This window comes from Centruroides sculpturatus, unplaced genomic scaffold (assembly GCF_000671375.1).
Source record: "Centruroides sculpturatus isolate CEXI.00-Female unplaced genomic scaffold, Cexi_2.0 scaffold1936, whole genome shotgun sequence".
Taxonomy (NCBI): Eukaryota; Metazoa; Arthropoda; class Arachnida; order Scorpiones; family Buthidae; genus Centruroides; species Centruroides sculpturatus.
In genome coordinates, this window is record NW_019386030.1 from 46,760 (window position 1) to 62,950 (window position 16,191).

Consider the following 16,191-nt stretch of genomic DNA (forward strand, 5'->3'; position numbering starts at 1 on the left):
TGTCAGAATAATCTATTATCATTTTATTGACTATTGGAATGGTGTGACCAACCACTAGAATGGCATTGATATGCATGTCATATGTGAAAAAGAACAACATTATACTATATATTTTTTTAATGAAAATCTTATATTTTAAAATAAAAAATGCTACTAAACATAGTTATATACAGTGGAACCTTGCTTAACGAACATAATTCATTCCAGAATCTTACTCGTAATGCGAAACAATTTTTCCCATATAAATTAATGTAAAATATGATAATGTGTTCCATGCCAAAAAAATACAACATACATTGTTAAGGAGCATGAATCATCATAATTTCTTCTAGAATGGAATAAACCAACCTGTAATGCAAATTTGATTTTTAGAAAACAAAAAAAAATCGCAGTTAATATGTTTGATAAAGACGCCAATAGATATGCCAAATTCTTGGGCAGAACATCATTGGAATCATGCTCAATGTTCCAAATGCCATTGTCAAACTTCTAGGCTTACGAGATGGCAGCACTCAACATTCATGTTTTAGAGACAAAAACGTTGGCTGCAACCTCTCTATTAGAAATTAATTAATTTGACTAGAGGTAGGCAGTTATGCTGCCGTCTCATATTAAAATTTAATAATTATAAATAAATAATTTTTAATTTAGACATTTCTAAAATTTAATTTGAAATTGGTCATTAAATTTAATAAAAGATGGCAGCATAACTGCCTACCTTTAAATATTAGAAATTAATTAATTTGACTAATTATAGCCTTAACATAGCCCAAGAATTTCACATACCATGTGGTGTGTTTATTATATAACGTGCTATGGTTGTTGCTGTTTATATGTAATATGTGTGAACACAAATTTGGAAAAATGTTTCATCACAAGTGACACTAAGATCCTAGTGAAACAAATGCTGATGGAACATGTGTACAATCCAGGACTTCCCCTCTCATCACTCATTATGTGGAACATTGCTCATTAAGAGAGTTGTTTTTTACAATTTGTTTTGCTCGTTAAGCAAGGTTCCACTGTATTTGTTTCAAGTTTTGGGATCCTGGTCTGAGGGGATTTTCATCTTAGTTCTTGTTCAGAGAATAGACAGATCCCTGGTATTCTATCTGTTTTTGTTTGTGAAACTATTGTTCAAATTAAATACAGTGGGTGATCGGTTAACAAACATAATCCATTCCAAGACTTTGTTTGCTGTACAAATTGTTCATTAATCGGTTAATGATTTACCATAGGATTTTATGGGAATTTGATTAATTTGTTCTGGATACCCCAAAAAATAAAAAAAATATTCTTTCTCACTATGTAATACATATATACACAATCTTGCATTTTTATTAGTCATGTTTTTTCTGTTCGTGGTGGGGGTTAAAGAATCTGTCTAATGTCGGTTTCTTTTCTCTCTTCTTCAGGATTTTTCAGAATGAATTAATAGCATTGTAATTGTAGAGATCCCCAAGCATATTAACCTCAACTTGGTTTGGATGCCATTCTAAGACTGTTGTTCTGACATCCTCCTACTTCAAAAGATCTTTAATAGCAAATATTGGCATTAATCCTCTTTTTCAGAAAAAAATATATCTTGCCGAGTTTTTTTTTTTGTGTTCTTCATTTAAGTGTTCTTGGTGTTCTTCTGTCATCAGATCCGTTTCAGGTTCCATTATGATCTCTTCAATGTTCTTTATTTCTCAGATGTGATTTTCATTACTCTTTTAGCTGCTTGAGTCTTCTTGATTATACAGTATTTTTCTTAAATGAGATTGAACTGTGGCCTACCGTAGACCTGTTCAAGCCATACTGCCCAGCAACATCAGACATCTTCTGCCCACTCTCTACCTTTGCTATTATACTCTCACCTTTCAAAAATAAAAACCAATGCAAAACTTAACAAGTGCCTGCCCAACAGTCTTGCAAATACTATAAATGGATTGTTTCTGTCAGAAAAACAAAAGGCTGGAATTACAAGGGAGAGTTTTAAAGTTCGGAGAAGTACTATCCAGTCAGCATATAATGGGTTGAGCGTTGATGTCAACGTCTCTCGCACTAGAAAAGTTTCGAATTGTTGCTTGAAGACAAGGGAAGACCAATCAGTATTCATTATTTTGCATTGCTTCGTCTTGAGTTTGTTCTGCAAGATGTTCATTGTCTGAACATAAAAATCTTTTGCGAAAGTGTTCATTATCCAATTTGTTCATAGCCTTAAGACAGTCCAGGAAATTTGGCCCTATTTATGCAGTACAAAGAACTGTCCATTATTAAATAATGAAATAGGTGTGACGACTGAACAAAAGTCTCAATATTTCATGCTCCAATATTCTATAAATAAGCAACGTGCAGAATTAATAAAGTAAATTTTATTAATACAATATGATAGAAAATTTTACAGCCGGATTTTGATGCTCAGTAAATGGAAAAAACCTATAATCGTCCCTCTTTTTTTGTGGCAGCCACGGTCTTCCGTGCCCACTTTCTGTGACTTTAATTTGTTCCCGGTGGCTAATATTTACATAAAATTCAAAACTTTTTCTCTTTTTCCAGTCTGGTAACAAAAAGAACATAAGAAAATAAATGTATCAGTCACCCACTGCACTATTTACAATGATTACATGCGATAGCTGAAAAAATCTTCCAAACAAAACAACTTCAAGTCTGGCAAAATAGTTAAAAATTTTAAGTTAATGGGTATTACTACTATTTTTATAGTTACATCATTTTCCATTTGATGGATAAGCGAAACAGAAGCAGTAAATACAAAAAAAAAATTTTTTTACATAAGCAGTGCCACAAAGAGAAATGTCAATGGTTTGAATTCTGTGATCAGCCAGACAAATTAAAAGATTCCAATAAATGTTTCAGAATTAATTCTACTATCGTCTACAGGATGTATGTTCTTCCATAAAATGGCCTTTTTATTTCTTCAATCACAAATTGGCTGCCTATTAACATAACACTCCCTCAGCACAAAAATCTCCAGATTCTATTTTTAACTAGTACTGCAGACGCAAACGGGTAGAGTTATTTAAAAAAATAAAATCTAAACGGTAAAAAATTCGGTCGTAAAAATTTCTATTGGATGTTACATAAAAGAAGAATTGGGTAATGGAATGATTGTGATCCTCGAGGTCTCAAAGATTCTAATTATTGTCTGTAACTCTGGTATGTGTTCCAGAGAGTCTCCAGTTCAGTTTGTGCTATTTCGTCCTGCCAACAAAATAAATCTCTTACTTAATGTTTAAATATGGGATAGTTTTGCTGACAAATCCATACTTACGTCTTCGCTGAGACATGGTAATTTCATGGCTCTTTCAATCCAGTCCAGAGCCGAGGCGTAGTCACCTTCTCCAATGTAACACTGTAGAAATGAAACAGAGAATAAGGAACTTAATCATGTTAGACAATTTAATCTATTCATTTTCCATGATGGTTAACAACTAATGGGGAAAAATAAATAATCAGAATTGATATAGTCCTTCCAACAATAATAGAACATAGTGATGGCCTAGAAACTATTATTTTCATGTAAGTTTGGTGAAATTTTCTAGTATGCTTGATAGCAAAATATTAACTATTATTGCACAAATTTAGAGAAAAATGATTAATAAACAAAAGAGTTAGATATTATCATCAAAAATAGGATGTCCAACATTAATAGAACATGTATTAATTGGAATTAATTACAAAAAGTAATGATTGAAATCCATGAAATTTGCAAAAAAATATGATCATCAATTGAAAAGAAAGATTTAGTAAATTGCATAATTCCTTACTATTAAAAATGGGACAAGGGAAGAACTGTATTGTAGGAAAGATGATCAAAATTGATGTATTTCACCAAGAAGGGAGTAAATTAATTGGATTGCTAAAAGTTTGGGAAGACCTCATTCAACAAACTCAAAGTATCTCAATAATAGAGTAATTTATTTTATTTTTTTTTTATTTTATTTCTCAAAAGACACTGTTGGCCTTTTTCAAGCATCTTACAGTAAAACAACAAAACCAACACAAAACAATACAAAAACAGGACGCGAGCTGAGAAAGAAAATTAATTAACAACAAATATCATTGCATCTTAAGTTTTTTCTGTTTTTTTTACATTTTTTCTGAAGATTTCATAACTTAATATGTTATGCAAATCGTTGCACAGACTATTCCGATAGAAGATTAATTGAAAGATCGGTGCAGATTTCTCCACCTCTAGTTTAACAATTGGGAGACTATATTCACGATTTAAACGAGTATCTCCCGTTGATCTGCGACATTCACCTATACCAATTCCGAGAAAGCTGTTTTCTTTTTTTTCTTTTATGTATTTGAAGCTTTCCAATAGAATCTGTTTCTTGCAAATTTCACTAATCTTGTCAATATTATCGGTGCGGTAGAGTTCAGATACTGATTCCATAAAGTTTAAATTATAAATTGAACTCATGTAATGATTTTGTGCCATCTGAAGTTTGTTAACAGCATATAGAGATGCAGTTTCCCACAGAGCGATACCATATCTTATTCTAGATTCAATGCAAGTGTGGTACAGCTGTTTCAAGAGTGATGTACTTAAAAAAGCTTGAATTTTCTTATTTATCCCAGTATACTTTGCCAGGGAAAGTGCATCATCATCTATATGTTTATTCCAATGCAGATTGTCATCAAAAGTTACTCCCAAAAACTTAATAGCATTTACTTTTTCTATGTTATAATCGGTTATTTTAATTTTTAGGTGATGTGGATTCCTATTTGCAAAGCAGAGGAATTTAGTTTTATTTTTGTTTATTACTAATCCATTGTTTTCCATATAACTATTTAAAATTTTTTAAATGTGATTTAAATTATCCTGAAGAATTATAACGTTCGTATGAGAATAAGTTATCACTAGATCGTCAGCGTACATCAGTATATTCTCTTTTGGTATATAATTAAACAAATCATTAATATATATATTGAAAAGCAGTGGACCCAGGATTGAACCTTGAGGAATGCCCTTGTTTGGCCTGAAAGAGCTAGAGATAATCTGTCCAATTTTTACAAAGTAAATTCTGTTTGACAAGTATGATTTTAACCAGCTTAGAGGAGTCCCTCTTAGACGAACAGTTTGCAATTTTTGATACAAAAGTTTATGATTTAAGCTATCAAATGCCTTTTGAAAGGTCCACAAAAACTGATATTGCTATTTTCGATTTGTCAAGTTGTGACATTATTGATTGTTTCAAATGCAACAATGCATTTACCGTCGAAAATCCTCGTTTATAAGCGTATTGGTTTCTGTGAATAACCTGGAATCTGTCTATAAAAGTTGAAAATCTCTTGTAAAAAATCTTCACAAAAATTTTAGCCAACACTGACACTATTATTATATTATGGGGCGATAATTTTCAATTTCACTTTTTGATCCTTTATTTTAATATAATGGCAAAACTAAGTTTTTATTTAGTTTTTCCAGAAAGTAACCGTTTTAAAAAGATTTATCTATCAGATACGATAATGGTTAAGCTAAAATATCAGATGTGTTTTAAGATTTCAAAATTTAAGAAACTGATGTCTGGAGTGCTGTTTTTCAAACCTTCTATAGTATTATAGACTTCTAAGGCTGTTGTGTTTTCCAAAAAGAAAGTATTAGAAATACAGTAGAGCATCGTTTATCCGAAAGCTGGTTATCCGAAACGTCTGTTATCCGAAAGCATTCCACTCGGCAAATTTAAATTTTCGCTAGTGCTGTGGCACTGCAATCTACAGCTATTTCTTGGGTTACTCAAATATTTTACGTTTTTGATACTAAATTAACATCTGAAGTATAATTTTTTATTGTTTTTATATTTTTCAATATATTTATTTTATTTGTACAAAATAAAAAAATAATTTTTAACGATACAATAGTCTTCATTAGGCTTAACATCGACAAAAATTCAACGCGAAGCGACACGCAACGGAGAAAAATTTCAACATGGGATAAATTAATATATTTTTTCGTACATGATTCGTTATCCGAACAACCCCAGTCCCTAATTGATTCGGATAAACGACGCTCTACTGTACTAACATTTGTTCTATGTTGCTCCGAATTGATATTGCCAAAGACATCTGGAGTAAAGCCGTTCAAGGACCTGTAGTGCTCGGCAAAAATATCACTAAAAGTGCACTCATCATTTATCATTTTTCCTTTGTAATTCAAATGATCTATTTTAGCCTTATTCTTTGTCCTGGTTACCTGAAAGGATAACGTCTTAATGCTTTTCCAGAAGTCAGAAGGAGATTTAACATTAGATAACAGAAGACTATAATAGTTTTTCTCTTCATTACGGATATTTTTTCTGATTTGTTTATTCAAGGTATTCAATGTTTATTCAATTTATATCTTCTAAATGTTTGTTTCGTTCTTCGAAAGTCATCCAACTTTTATTTTTGACTGTTTTAAGTAAAGTTTTCTTATGTTTAATTAATGCAAGCGTATGTTCAGATATAAAATTCTTTAAGAAGTCTTTCCTGCTAGTTTTATTTTTTTTCACATATTCTTTAGTCGGAAGATATTTATCAATAAAAATGAGTAAAATGGTGTATAAATAGTCAGCTAATTGGTCAGTTGTCAAACTTGAAGTATGGTAATGAGAGAAACAAGACAACAAAGCGTAACGTTAACGGCAAATTGAGGAATTATTGATTCTATGGTAGAATGCTTTGTTCTTCATCCTCGTATCAAGGTCTTTTTCAGGGGTAAAGACGATGATAGGTAGATGGTCAGATATCAAATTTTGATGTATTAAAAATTGACACACACTATCGTTTGTTAGACCAAAGTCTATCAAAGAGTGAATATTTTTTCCATATCTAGTTGGTTGATTCAAATCAGCCAGAATTGTTAAATTTTCAGCAAAGCAAAGATTTACCAGTTCGGATGTGTCAGAGGAGTTATTTTTAAGTAAATCGATGTTAAAATCCCCAATTATTTGCAATTTATATTTTCCATATTTAGTTGATTTATGTAATAGTATTTCATTTATAACATCCAAGAAAATCCTGTAGTTTGTAGATGGGGAACAATAGACTATTACCAGCATCAAATTACCTACAACTATCGTAATTATATCTATATAATTTCTTGTAAAAGTTAGATCTGAAACAACTTCGTAATGTTTATCACTATGTATATATATTACAATACCTCCATGCTGATTAGGTTCTCTTTCTATTTTTTCTAGCTGATAGTCTTTTATATATGGTGGAGGATTTACATCATTTGTCCAAGTCTTGCAAAAAGCTAATACATCAAAGTTGCAGTTATATTCCTCGATTGTTTTAAGTATTTCTAAATATTTATTATTTAAGCCTCTTACGTTGCAACAAAAAACAAATATGCGCTTTTTGGAGAAGTCGTCTATCTTTGTGTGTGTTAATAATTCAATCATTCCGAAAAATTTTCTCTAAACTGTCCAATGTTGGTATTCGAATTGTTGGAGAAGAAGTATCCTTTTTTAAATACACATTTCCGTTATTTGTCCAAGTGTTTAATATTTTTCCTTGTTTTTTTAGCATTCTGGTTTTATAGAAAATATTTCTATAATATGGAGTAAGATGTTCATTTATATATATTCTATATTCCTCATTTATAATATGACATGCATTTGTAGTTATTTTTAACTTCTTATTTTTAATATTATTTATAATTTTTTGTTTGACAACTGAATTGGCACATTTCACTATAATTGGTTGCAATCTAGTTTTGAATTCTTTTCTTTTGTTATTAATGGATTTAATTCTATAGGCATTCAATAGACATGATTGATTAAAATTATCATCAACAAACAAAAAAATTTTATATTCTATTTCTGTTAAATTCTCATTCTGAAGTGTCGGCATGCCAACAACCTCCAAACTACAGTTGTTTAGATCCTGCTCCAACATGCAGAATTTTTCCTTAGTAATGAACAGGAAAACAAAACAGTGGGCACGAGTTCAACAACACCGAGACAGCAATGTGCAGTTATTCGACATGCATTGCAAGGAAACACGTCCATTCATAAAATCAAAAATGAATTGAAGTTGAGCTGCAGTAAAACAACAGTACACAATGTTTTGAGAACAACAAGCAATGTTTCTTCCATCAAAATGCAGACAACCAACTTCGACTACAGTTTGCCAGAAACAACTTTGAAAGAGGAGAAGGATAGTGAAAAGTAATTTTCTTGGATGAGAAAAAGTGGAATCTCAATGATCTTGATGGTTTTAAGTATTGTTGGGCAGACAAAAGACTAGATCAAAAGCTGTACTCAAAGACAGTAGCTGGTGGTGGTACACTCATAACTTGGGTGGGGATTGGACAGAATGGAAAGACAGATTGAAGGTCAAAACAACTCTCAAACTTGTCAGGAGCTTGTCTGAAGGCAGCTCCAAACTTAAGAACAGGAAATTGCTTGACAGATCTTTGAATTCCTGAAGGATAATGCAAGCTTCCATTATCAAAATCAACCTTATCCTTTTTTCAGAGCAAGAACATTCGACTGTTGGACTGACCACCCCTCAATGCAGATTTAAACCCAATTAAAAATCTTTGGGGTGACTTGGTTTTCCAAATGTATAGCAGTGGAAAGCAATATAGGACTGCCAATGAACTAAAGGCTGCTCTCATGGAGGCATGGGAAAATATTCCACAAGAATAATTGCAATCTTGATTAATTCAATATATAATTGCATTTTTTAGCTTGTTCCCAAAAATGGTATCTTAAAATTAGTAGTTGATTTTGCTATCATAAGTCAAGATGTTCTATTAATGTTGGGCATTCTATTTTTGCTAATAATATCTAGCTTGTTTGTTTATTAATCATTTTTCTCCAAACTTGTGCAATAATAGTTAATATTTTGCTATCAAACATACATAAAAATAATAAAGTTTCTAGGCAATCACTATTATTGTTGGAAGGACTGTAAAGCAAGAGGAATTACCAAAGCAAATTTTAACAGTAAGGCATTGTTCTAAAGGAGAGAGAAATAATATCAGACAATGTTTTATTATTATGGTGATTGCCACTGTAATAATAAAACATTGTTCTAAAACGGAAGTGGAGAATATCCTATATGGCATATATACTGGATCAAGGTCAGTGTAACTACGGAACAAGCTATTACTATATGTAAAATGCATGCTATTATAAAGCACTAATGTTTCCAGACTTATGTGGTATGGTGCCCAAGCAAGAAAGAAAATGACTACTTTTTTAGACTATGTGTGTTAAAGCTGTTGGGCTTTGTCTACATATTTGGTTCAATTTCTATCTAATGAAGCATTTGAATTTAAGGATAATCAAAATAATAATCATTACTTTAACATGAAGTTTGGAGCAATTTTCAGTCATCCTGGGGAATGCCCAAACTAGATATCAAATTAAAACAAGAGGAACACAATGGTATCCATTTTGAGTCTACAAGCCAGAAAATTACACTTTGGCTAAATACCTATTACATGTTAGCACAGATTATTACCTTCTCAAATTTGATGTAGTTCTTGCTGATAACACTGTTTTCGATAATGTAATACTTTTTATAATTAGCAGTGTCTTATTGTTTATGCAAAACTTGAATTTCACTCTGCTGTAAGTTATAATGCATGCCACAAAAATGCACTTCTTACTTTGGAGGGAATTGGTTAATTAATGACCCATCCTCTGATACCAGTCTCAAGTTGGAAAACAATTTGTTCCTCTTGTCATAAGTTTTAATTTGCTACAGGAAATCCTTGTAAATTTGAACTCAAATAGTTCAAAGCCCCATTAGTTCATAACTGTACTATTCATCCCGACCGGAGATATAGAAATTTACACATTAAGGAATTCGGTTAGTTTGAAATATGGGTACTTTGGACAGACTTTTCACTTCAAAATTTGAAGTGTGGTATGCGTATGTTAACTTGTTTGTTTAGATTGAAGTGTCTCCATACTATAAAATAACAATAGACCAAAAACTGTCAACATGGCTTTGCTTTTCCAGTAACACATTTCCGGATATCACCTTACTCATAAACTATTCCTTTTTCTCTCATTTCATAAAATACGGCTGAGCTTTGGGACCAAAAAATTGGGCTACAAGTAGAAAAGTGAGTTATTTGTAGAGCTCTAGACCAGTCAGTGTTCTGTCACAAGGTGAAAGGTGTGACATGAACTTTTACATATATAAATAAAAATATTCTATTAATTTCAAGTTTTATCACAGTTGTATTTCTTATGTTTGTATTTCATTCACTGATGAAATAAGATGATGATAAAACAATAAACACATATGTCGTCCCAGTACACACTTATTCTTTTGGAGTTATACATTGATACACAGATCTCAAGCAACTCCAAATGAAAACAAGAACAACACTTACTAAGCATAAACATCATCCTAAATCTGCCATAGAAAGATTAACCCTTCCACATAAAGATGGCGGACGTGGCCTGATCGATATAGTTAACCTCCACTACAAACAAATAGTCACTGCAAGAGTTTTTCTACAGGAAACAAGAAACATCACAGTTACATAAAGCAGTAACTCTAGCAGACTCAAATAACACACCATTAAACTTACACTCACATCGTACAGACTTGACACAACATATAAAAAGCATAGACACCATTAAGCAATCATGGGCTCGAAACGCACTCCATGGCAGGCATCCTTATGACCTGGCCCAGAATTTTGTTGGCAAAACTGCGTCAAACAGCTGGTTAGATCGGGGATGCCTCTTTGGGGAGACGGAAGGATTCATGATTGCCATACAGGATCAGGTCATAAATACTAACAACTACAGAAAACACATACTCAAAGATACAACACTCACAAATGACACATGCAGAAAATGTCACATCATGCCGGAAACCATACAACATATCACTTCTGGTTGCAAGCTCTTGGCACAATTTACATAGACATAATCAAGTAGCAAATACATCAAAAGCTTGCAATGAAACATAAATTATTAGACATCCATGAACCATACTACAAATACATTCAACAGACAGTATTGGAAAACGATACGCACAAAATGTACATAATCATCCATAATCACAGATAAAACAATTTACCACAACAGACCAGACATCACACTCGTTGACAAACACAATAAAATCATATACATTATAGACGTATCCATTCCAAACACTTACAATATACAAAACACATGCACCGAAAAAATCAGCAAGTACTGTACACAGAACTCACCCAGGAAATAAGGCATCTATGGAAGATGGATAGGGTGCTTATTGTACCTGTCGTTTTCTCCTCTACAGGTGTCATACCGCACACGCTACACAAAAGCCTGGGAACATTACAATTAATTGAATAGAAACACATACATCACACTACAGAAAGCCACTATATTGAATACGTGTCATATTGTTAGGAAATTCTTGAATACAGACACACACTGACACACTTATTTAATTTCTGTCTTGTTTTGAAGTTACTATGCCTTGACTCTGGTCTGGCATAGTACACAGCCATCGGTGTCAACTGAGCGTAACTCACAAAATGCAACATAATAATAGGTTTATGGCATTATGAAATTCTATTAATAGTATCATATCATACGTTTTTGAGGGGAATAACATTTTGGTGTGCCGCCAGTAGAAAAAGGTTGAGGAACACTGCTTTAGACTACTACATTTGGACAACATAATTAGTTTTTGGGCTACATTTTGAGGAATTCTGTTCTTTGTGAAATTTATATGGAACCCGTGAAGTTCTCACCGAACACGTGCTGTTTGTTTATATTATTAATTAATGAATATAGAATACAGCTACATATACAGAAAGTTACCTTAATAAATTACTTCAATTATATGACATTTACATATTTTCTGCACAAAATGTCAAATCTTGGATAATTCTAAACTCGATAATTTGAAGTTGCAATTATTTTGTCCCTTGAATTTCCAGTTGCCTGGGGAATGTGCAAACTTAGCATCGTTTTGGTTTTAATAAAATGTTGTGCCCACTGACTTTTGATGATCACAGATTTTCATCTGTGGACATTTTAAAAAATGTTAATGTTAGGCAACTGATCTTTTGAATATATTTTTGAGATTTTGTCTCATTCTGAATTTTTTCTTGTGTTAATTATTATGCTATCAAACAATGCAAAAAAAAGAAAATGTTAAAACAAAATAGGTTGAAATTAAAAAATCTGGCAACCTCCAGACACAAGGCATGCTGGATTTTTATAGTTATGTATTCTGTATATATTTAACAGGAAATGATTACTTGTATAATCCTTTAAAGAAAGAAAATTAAACACTAAATGAAAAGCAAATTAAATTTTAATGTTCTTCAACTAAATAAAACAGTTCTACAGAATTTTACCACATTGTTTTCTGGAGTTGCCTAACTAAATTTGAAAATGTGCTCCGAAATCCATGCTGGAAATCTGAAGGAACCAGATTATTTATGTCTGGATTTTTGAATGTCAACCTGTTGCAGACTTGCTACTAATTTTCTTTCTTATGATTAAGAACTTGTAGTATAAACTAGAGGATCAAGAACCTTTAAGATTTGGTAATGTCTTGTTATTAATTAAACTATATTATACAGCTTAACTTTCATATATTAATATAAAATAAATTATCTCTATCGAGCATTCTCACACAAAATTTATTTATTACTAATAAATCATAACTTAATTTAATGTTTGTTTTTGTTTCTTCTTCATTACAAAGTTTATTTAAAAGTGGAAGAATACAAGATTTTGTCAATTTGTTAAAAAAAGCAAATGCACTTTACTACCAGATGAGAACTAGGAAATGCAATGATACACATTTAGTAATTACAATTGAGAGTAAAACTTGTACAAAACTTTTTAGCTTCTCTGTCTAATAAGTTTGGTCAAAATGATTGTGTTTAAAATTCTTGAGCATCAAAAAGATTTATAGGAGGAATTCTGTTGTGATAAGAAATTGATAAATCCAGAATTTTTCAAAAAACTAATTAATGAAATTTAATACAAATTTTATTGAGTTGTTGTTATTAATTAATATCTTGAAAAAAAAACATGATTATGGCTGGTAAACAAATTTAACCCTTCGGGGAACGCGCCTTTCAGGATCTCATGAGAGGGCGCGTCACGGCAATTGCACCGCATATGTAATATTACTTGATTTAAGTCAATAATTAATTATCGTTTTGAAAATATGATTCAGATATACCAGAAAACTATTTTTATGGCATTTTAATGAACAAATTGTTTATAAAATATTTAGATAATAAAAATAGTCACTATATATTCATGAGATGTTCACTTTCACACATGGCACATATAATCACCATATTCCGATTCTTCTTGCAAATATTTCTACTCATTTCTGACAAATTGATTTTTTCCTATTGTTTTTGAGTATGCCACAAATAAAACAAATTCTAGGTTTTTGCCGCTACTTTGGATTGCTCTTTGTTTCCCTTATATTTTTGAAAAATATAAACTAATATAAATTTAAAAATTTATAGAAACTTACAATAGTGTTAATTTAATATATTTATTTAATAAACTTGCAAATATTGACTTATTTTATTAAAAAAATTAAACACATATATATAAACGTATACTGATATTTTAGTTACATGACAGGGCGCGTAGCGGCAATTACAATGCAAATTAGGTACGACTTGATTCAAAGTCCAGTAACAGCTAAACGGTTAGCATAACTGACCCGATTTCAAAGATAAATTGTAACTTGTAATATGAAGAGAGAATACTATGACGTATTTCCACAATAATTAAGTACAACGTCAAACAAACGAATTTATTATTATTTTGCGGCAATTTGCCGCGGGGGCGCCCACCGAAGGGTTAATTGCTTCTGGAAAGATTGATCCAGAGTGGGACTCGAATCCACATACCATGCAGATGCATTACTAGTTATGCTACTTAGATCTCTGACATGCTTTAACATTTCAGAAACATTAAAAGATTTTAAAATGGGAATAGTGCCAGTTTCAAATTTTATTTTCATTAGGAATTTTCATTGATAACACTGATTCTGCTAGTAATGACTGTTTCTTATTTTGGAAAAGTGTAGTCACTCATAAAGAAAACAGCAACTGCAATTCTACCAACTGTGGTCAATCTAGATACTAAGTAATCTTAGCATCACTCAATTGGAGAAGATTTCAATTTACAATAAAAAAAATAATCAGTTTATTTGCACTTGAATATAGAATAAAATATTATTAATAATTATTTGGTAATGAAAATAATTTTTTTGACACTTCTGTGCAATTATTGGCCTAAAACTTGGTTTCCGCATGCACTGATTGACTGACATTTTATTTGTGTGTGAAAACACTCATATGATTCACTGACATCATTTTATTTGGGTGACTCCACTAGATTTGTATAAATAGAAATATGCAATATGGGTATTTTTTTGGTGCTTTAAATCAGCAAGCTTTACACATAGTGAAATGGTGATGCTCAATTACACCTGAAGCTCTTTTGACTTCTATACATTTTCATGTTTGTATTATTATTTTTACAAAATATTTTATGTATTTTTTGTCTGCACTTATGGAATAATAAAGACTTACATACTTTTCTTATTTGAATTAAATTAACATATATGCTTTATTCAGAAACATAAGCAGATAATTATGAAGAACAACTTCCACCAACCACAAAAACAAAACCAAAATAATGCAAAAAATACACTGAAAAATAACTAAATTATCCAAAAAGACAACCCAAAGGATTTCTAGAACGTGGATTTTTGTATAACGTGTAGCAAAACTTTAGCAAACAAAAAGCTTAGAGCTTTCGACATTAGTCGAAACTAATCGTCCCATTTGGAAAAAATCTAGCCAACTACTTCAAAAGTTGAATCTCAATTCAAGTAGTCTTGCATTTTATTTTATTTATAATCTTTGCCATGTGTGCTAATTCTAGTATTTCAGCATGCAATTTCACTGATATGTTAAAGCTATCAGACAACAATTCAGATCCAAAATAATTGTGTTATTTTTTGAAGGAAAAATTGAACTCCAAAGTTCAATGCTAGGGTTACAACAATTTGTTAATATTCAAATGGGATTGCCATGCCAAACTAGGACATTGCACATCCACGGCTCTCAAAAGACTCAACCACATAATTGGTAATTATTGGAAATTTATATAATAGTAAATTAACACTTGCTCAAAGTAATCAAGATTAATGGTGAATCAATTATAAAATTAAACTTAATGTTATTCTTCATTCAGATATTTATTTCAATAATTATGTAATATCTAAAACAAAAATACAAAGTAACTTACTTTAGCAATAAAAAGAATGTTTTCTTTCCAATCTGATTTTATATTATCTGCCTGAAATTAAATTTGTACAATGTAAAAATTTATCATTCATTTCTTAAATCTAAAAATATTTTAAATAAATCAATAAAATGGTCAGCAAATAAAATTTTTATATGATGAAATATCTCTCTAACTTGATTTCCTAGACCGAATGAAATGTTTCATACAAAGCTAAGAGAAACTACAAATAAAGATTTTAATTTTATCAAAAAAAATTTTGCCAATGTTAACAATAGGGAATCAGAAAATTAAGATTTTTAAAATAAGGAATTAATGAATCCTTAATACAATTATTTTGAATGAAGTAAGGGTTTGTTAGTTATAAAAAGAAGTTAAGAGTCCAGAAGACTTTAAAGATGCACTTGTGAATAAAAATTATGTTTGCTTTTATGATTTTTGCAGGAATTATAAAATTAGTCTGTTTCATCTACTTGTAAAATATTTCTCTTTAAATCTTTTTCTTCTTAAGAACATTTAAAATAATTTATAAAAGTGTCTCATGTTTTTACAGTAAATATTTATTTCTAGCTCAACTGCTCGACTTATACACATTTTTAGGAACGCCCATATGAAACAAGTAGTTTGTGGTGTATGTCTCCGCTGATTTCTGTAATTAATACATAAGAAATGCATAAAAGGAAATCTGACAAATGTGAATGGACAGATTTAATCAGACTTCAAGTACCTTGCTCATTACATCGTAAACTTCTTCAGGAGTCAAAATGGAATGGAACAAACTGTCATCCACTGCCTTCCATTAAGAAATGTTCTTTTAAAATTCCTAAAGAAGTTTGCAGTCTTATAAAAGTTGAGAATGGAATGGAACAATGTAAGAAGTGAGAGTACTGGAAGCACAATTAAATGTGTTTCACATATTTGTGTGATTTTT

General features: G+C 31.0%; 1 protein-coding gene across 2 annotated transcripts in view; it reads right to left on the reverse strand.

The window, feature by feature from the left end:
• Positions 1–2,342: 2,342 nt before the first annotated feature.
• The window catches only part of LOC111613210 (regulator of microtubule dynamics protein 2-like), a 34,238-nt gene continuing 20,389 nt past the window's right edge, over positions 2,343–16,191 (reverse strand). Inside the window, exons 7-9 of one of the 2 annotated variants that reach the window (XM_023354560.1) lie at positions 15,264–15,314; positions 3,275–3,355; positions 2,343–3,204 (exon numbers count right to left, since the gene is read on the reverse strand). In XM_023354560.1, coding sequence (XP_023210328.1) covers positions 3,142–3,204; positions 3,275–3,355; positions 15,264–15,314 — 195 coding nt within the window. In that variant the 3' untranslated portion in view covers positions 2,343–3,141. Of the gene's footprint in view, positions 3,205–3,274; positions 3,356–11,783; positions 12,506–15,263; positions 15,315–16,191 lie in introns of those variants that run through there. The other variant, XM_023354561.1, reaches the window with a different exon arrangement.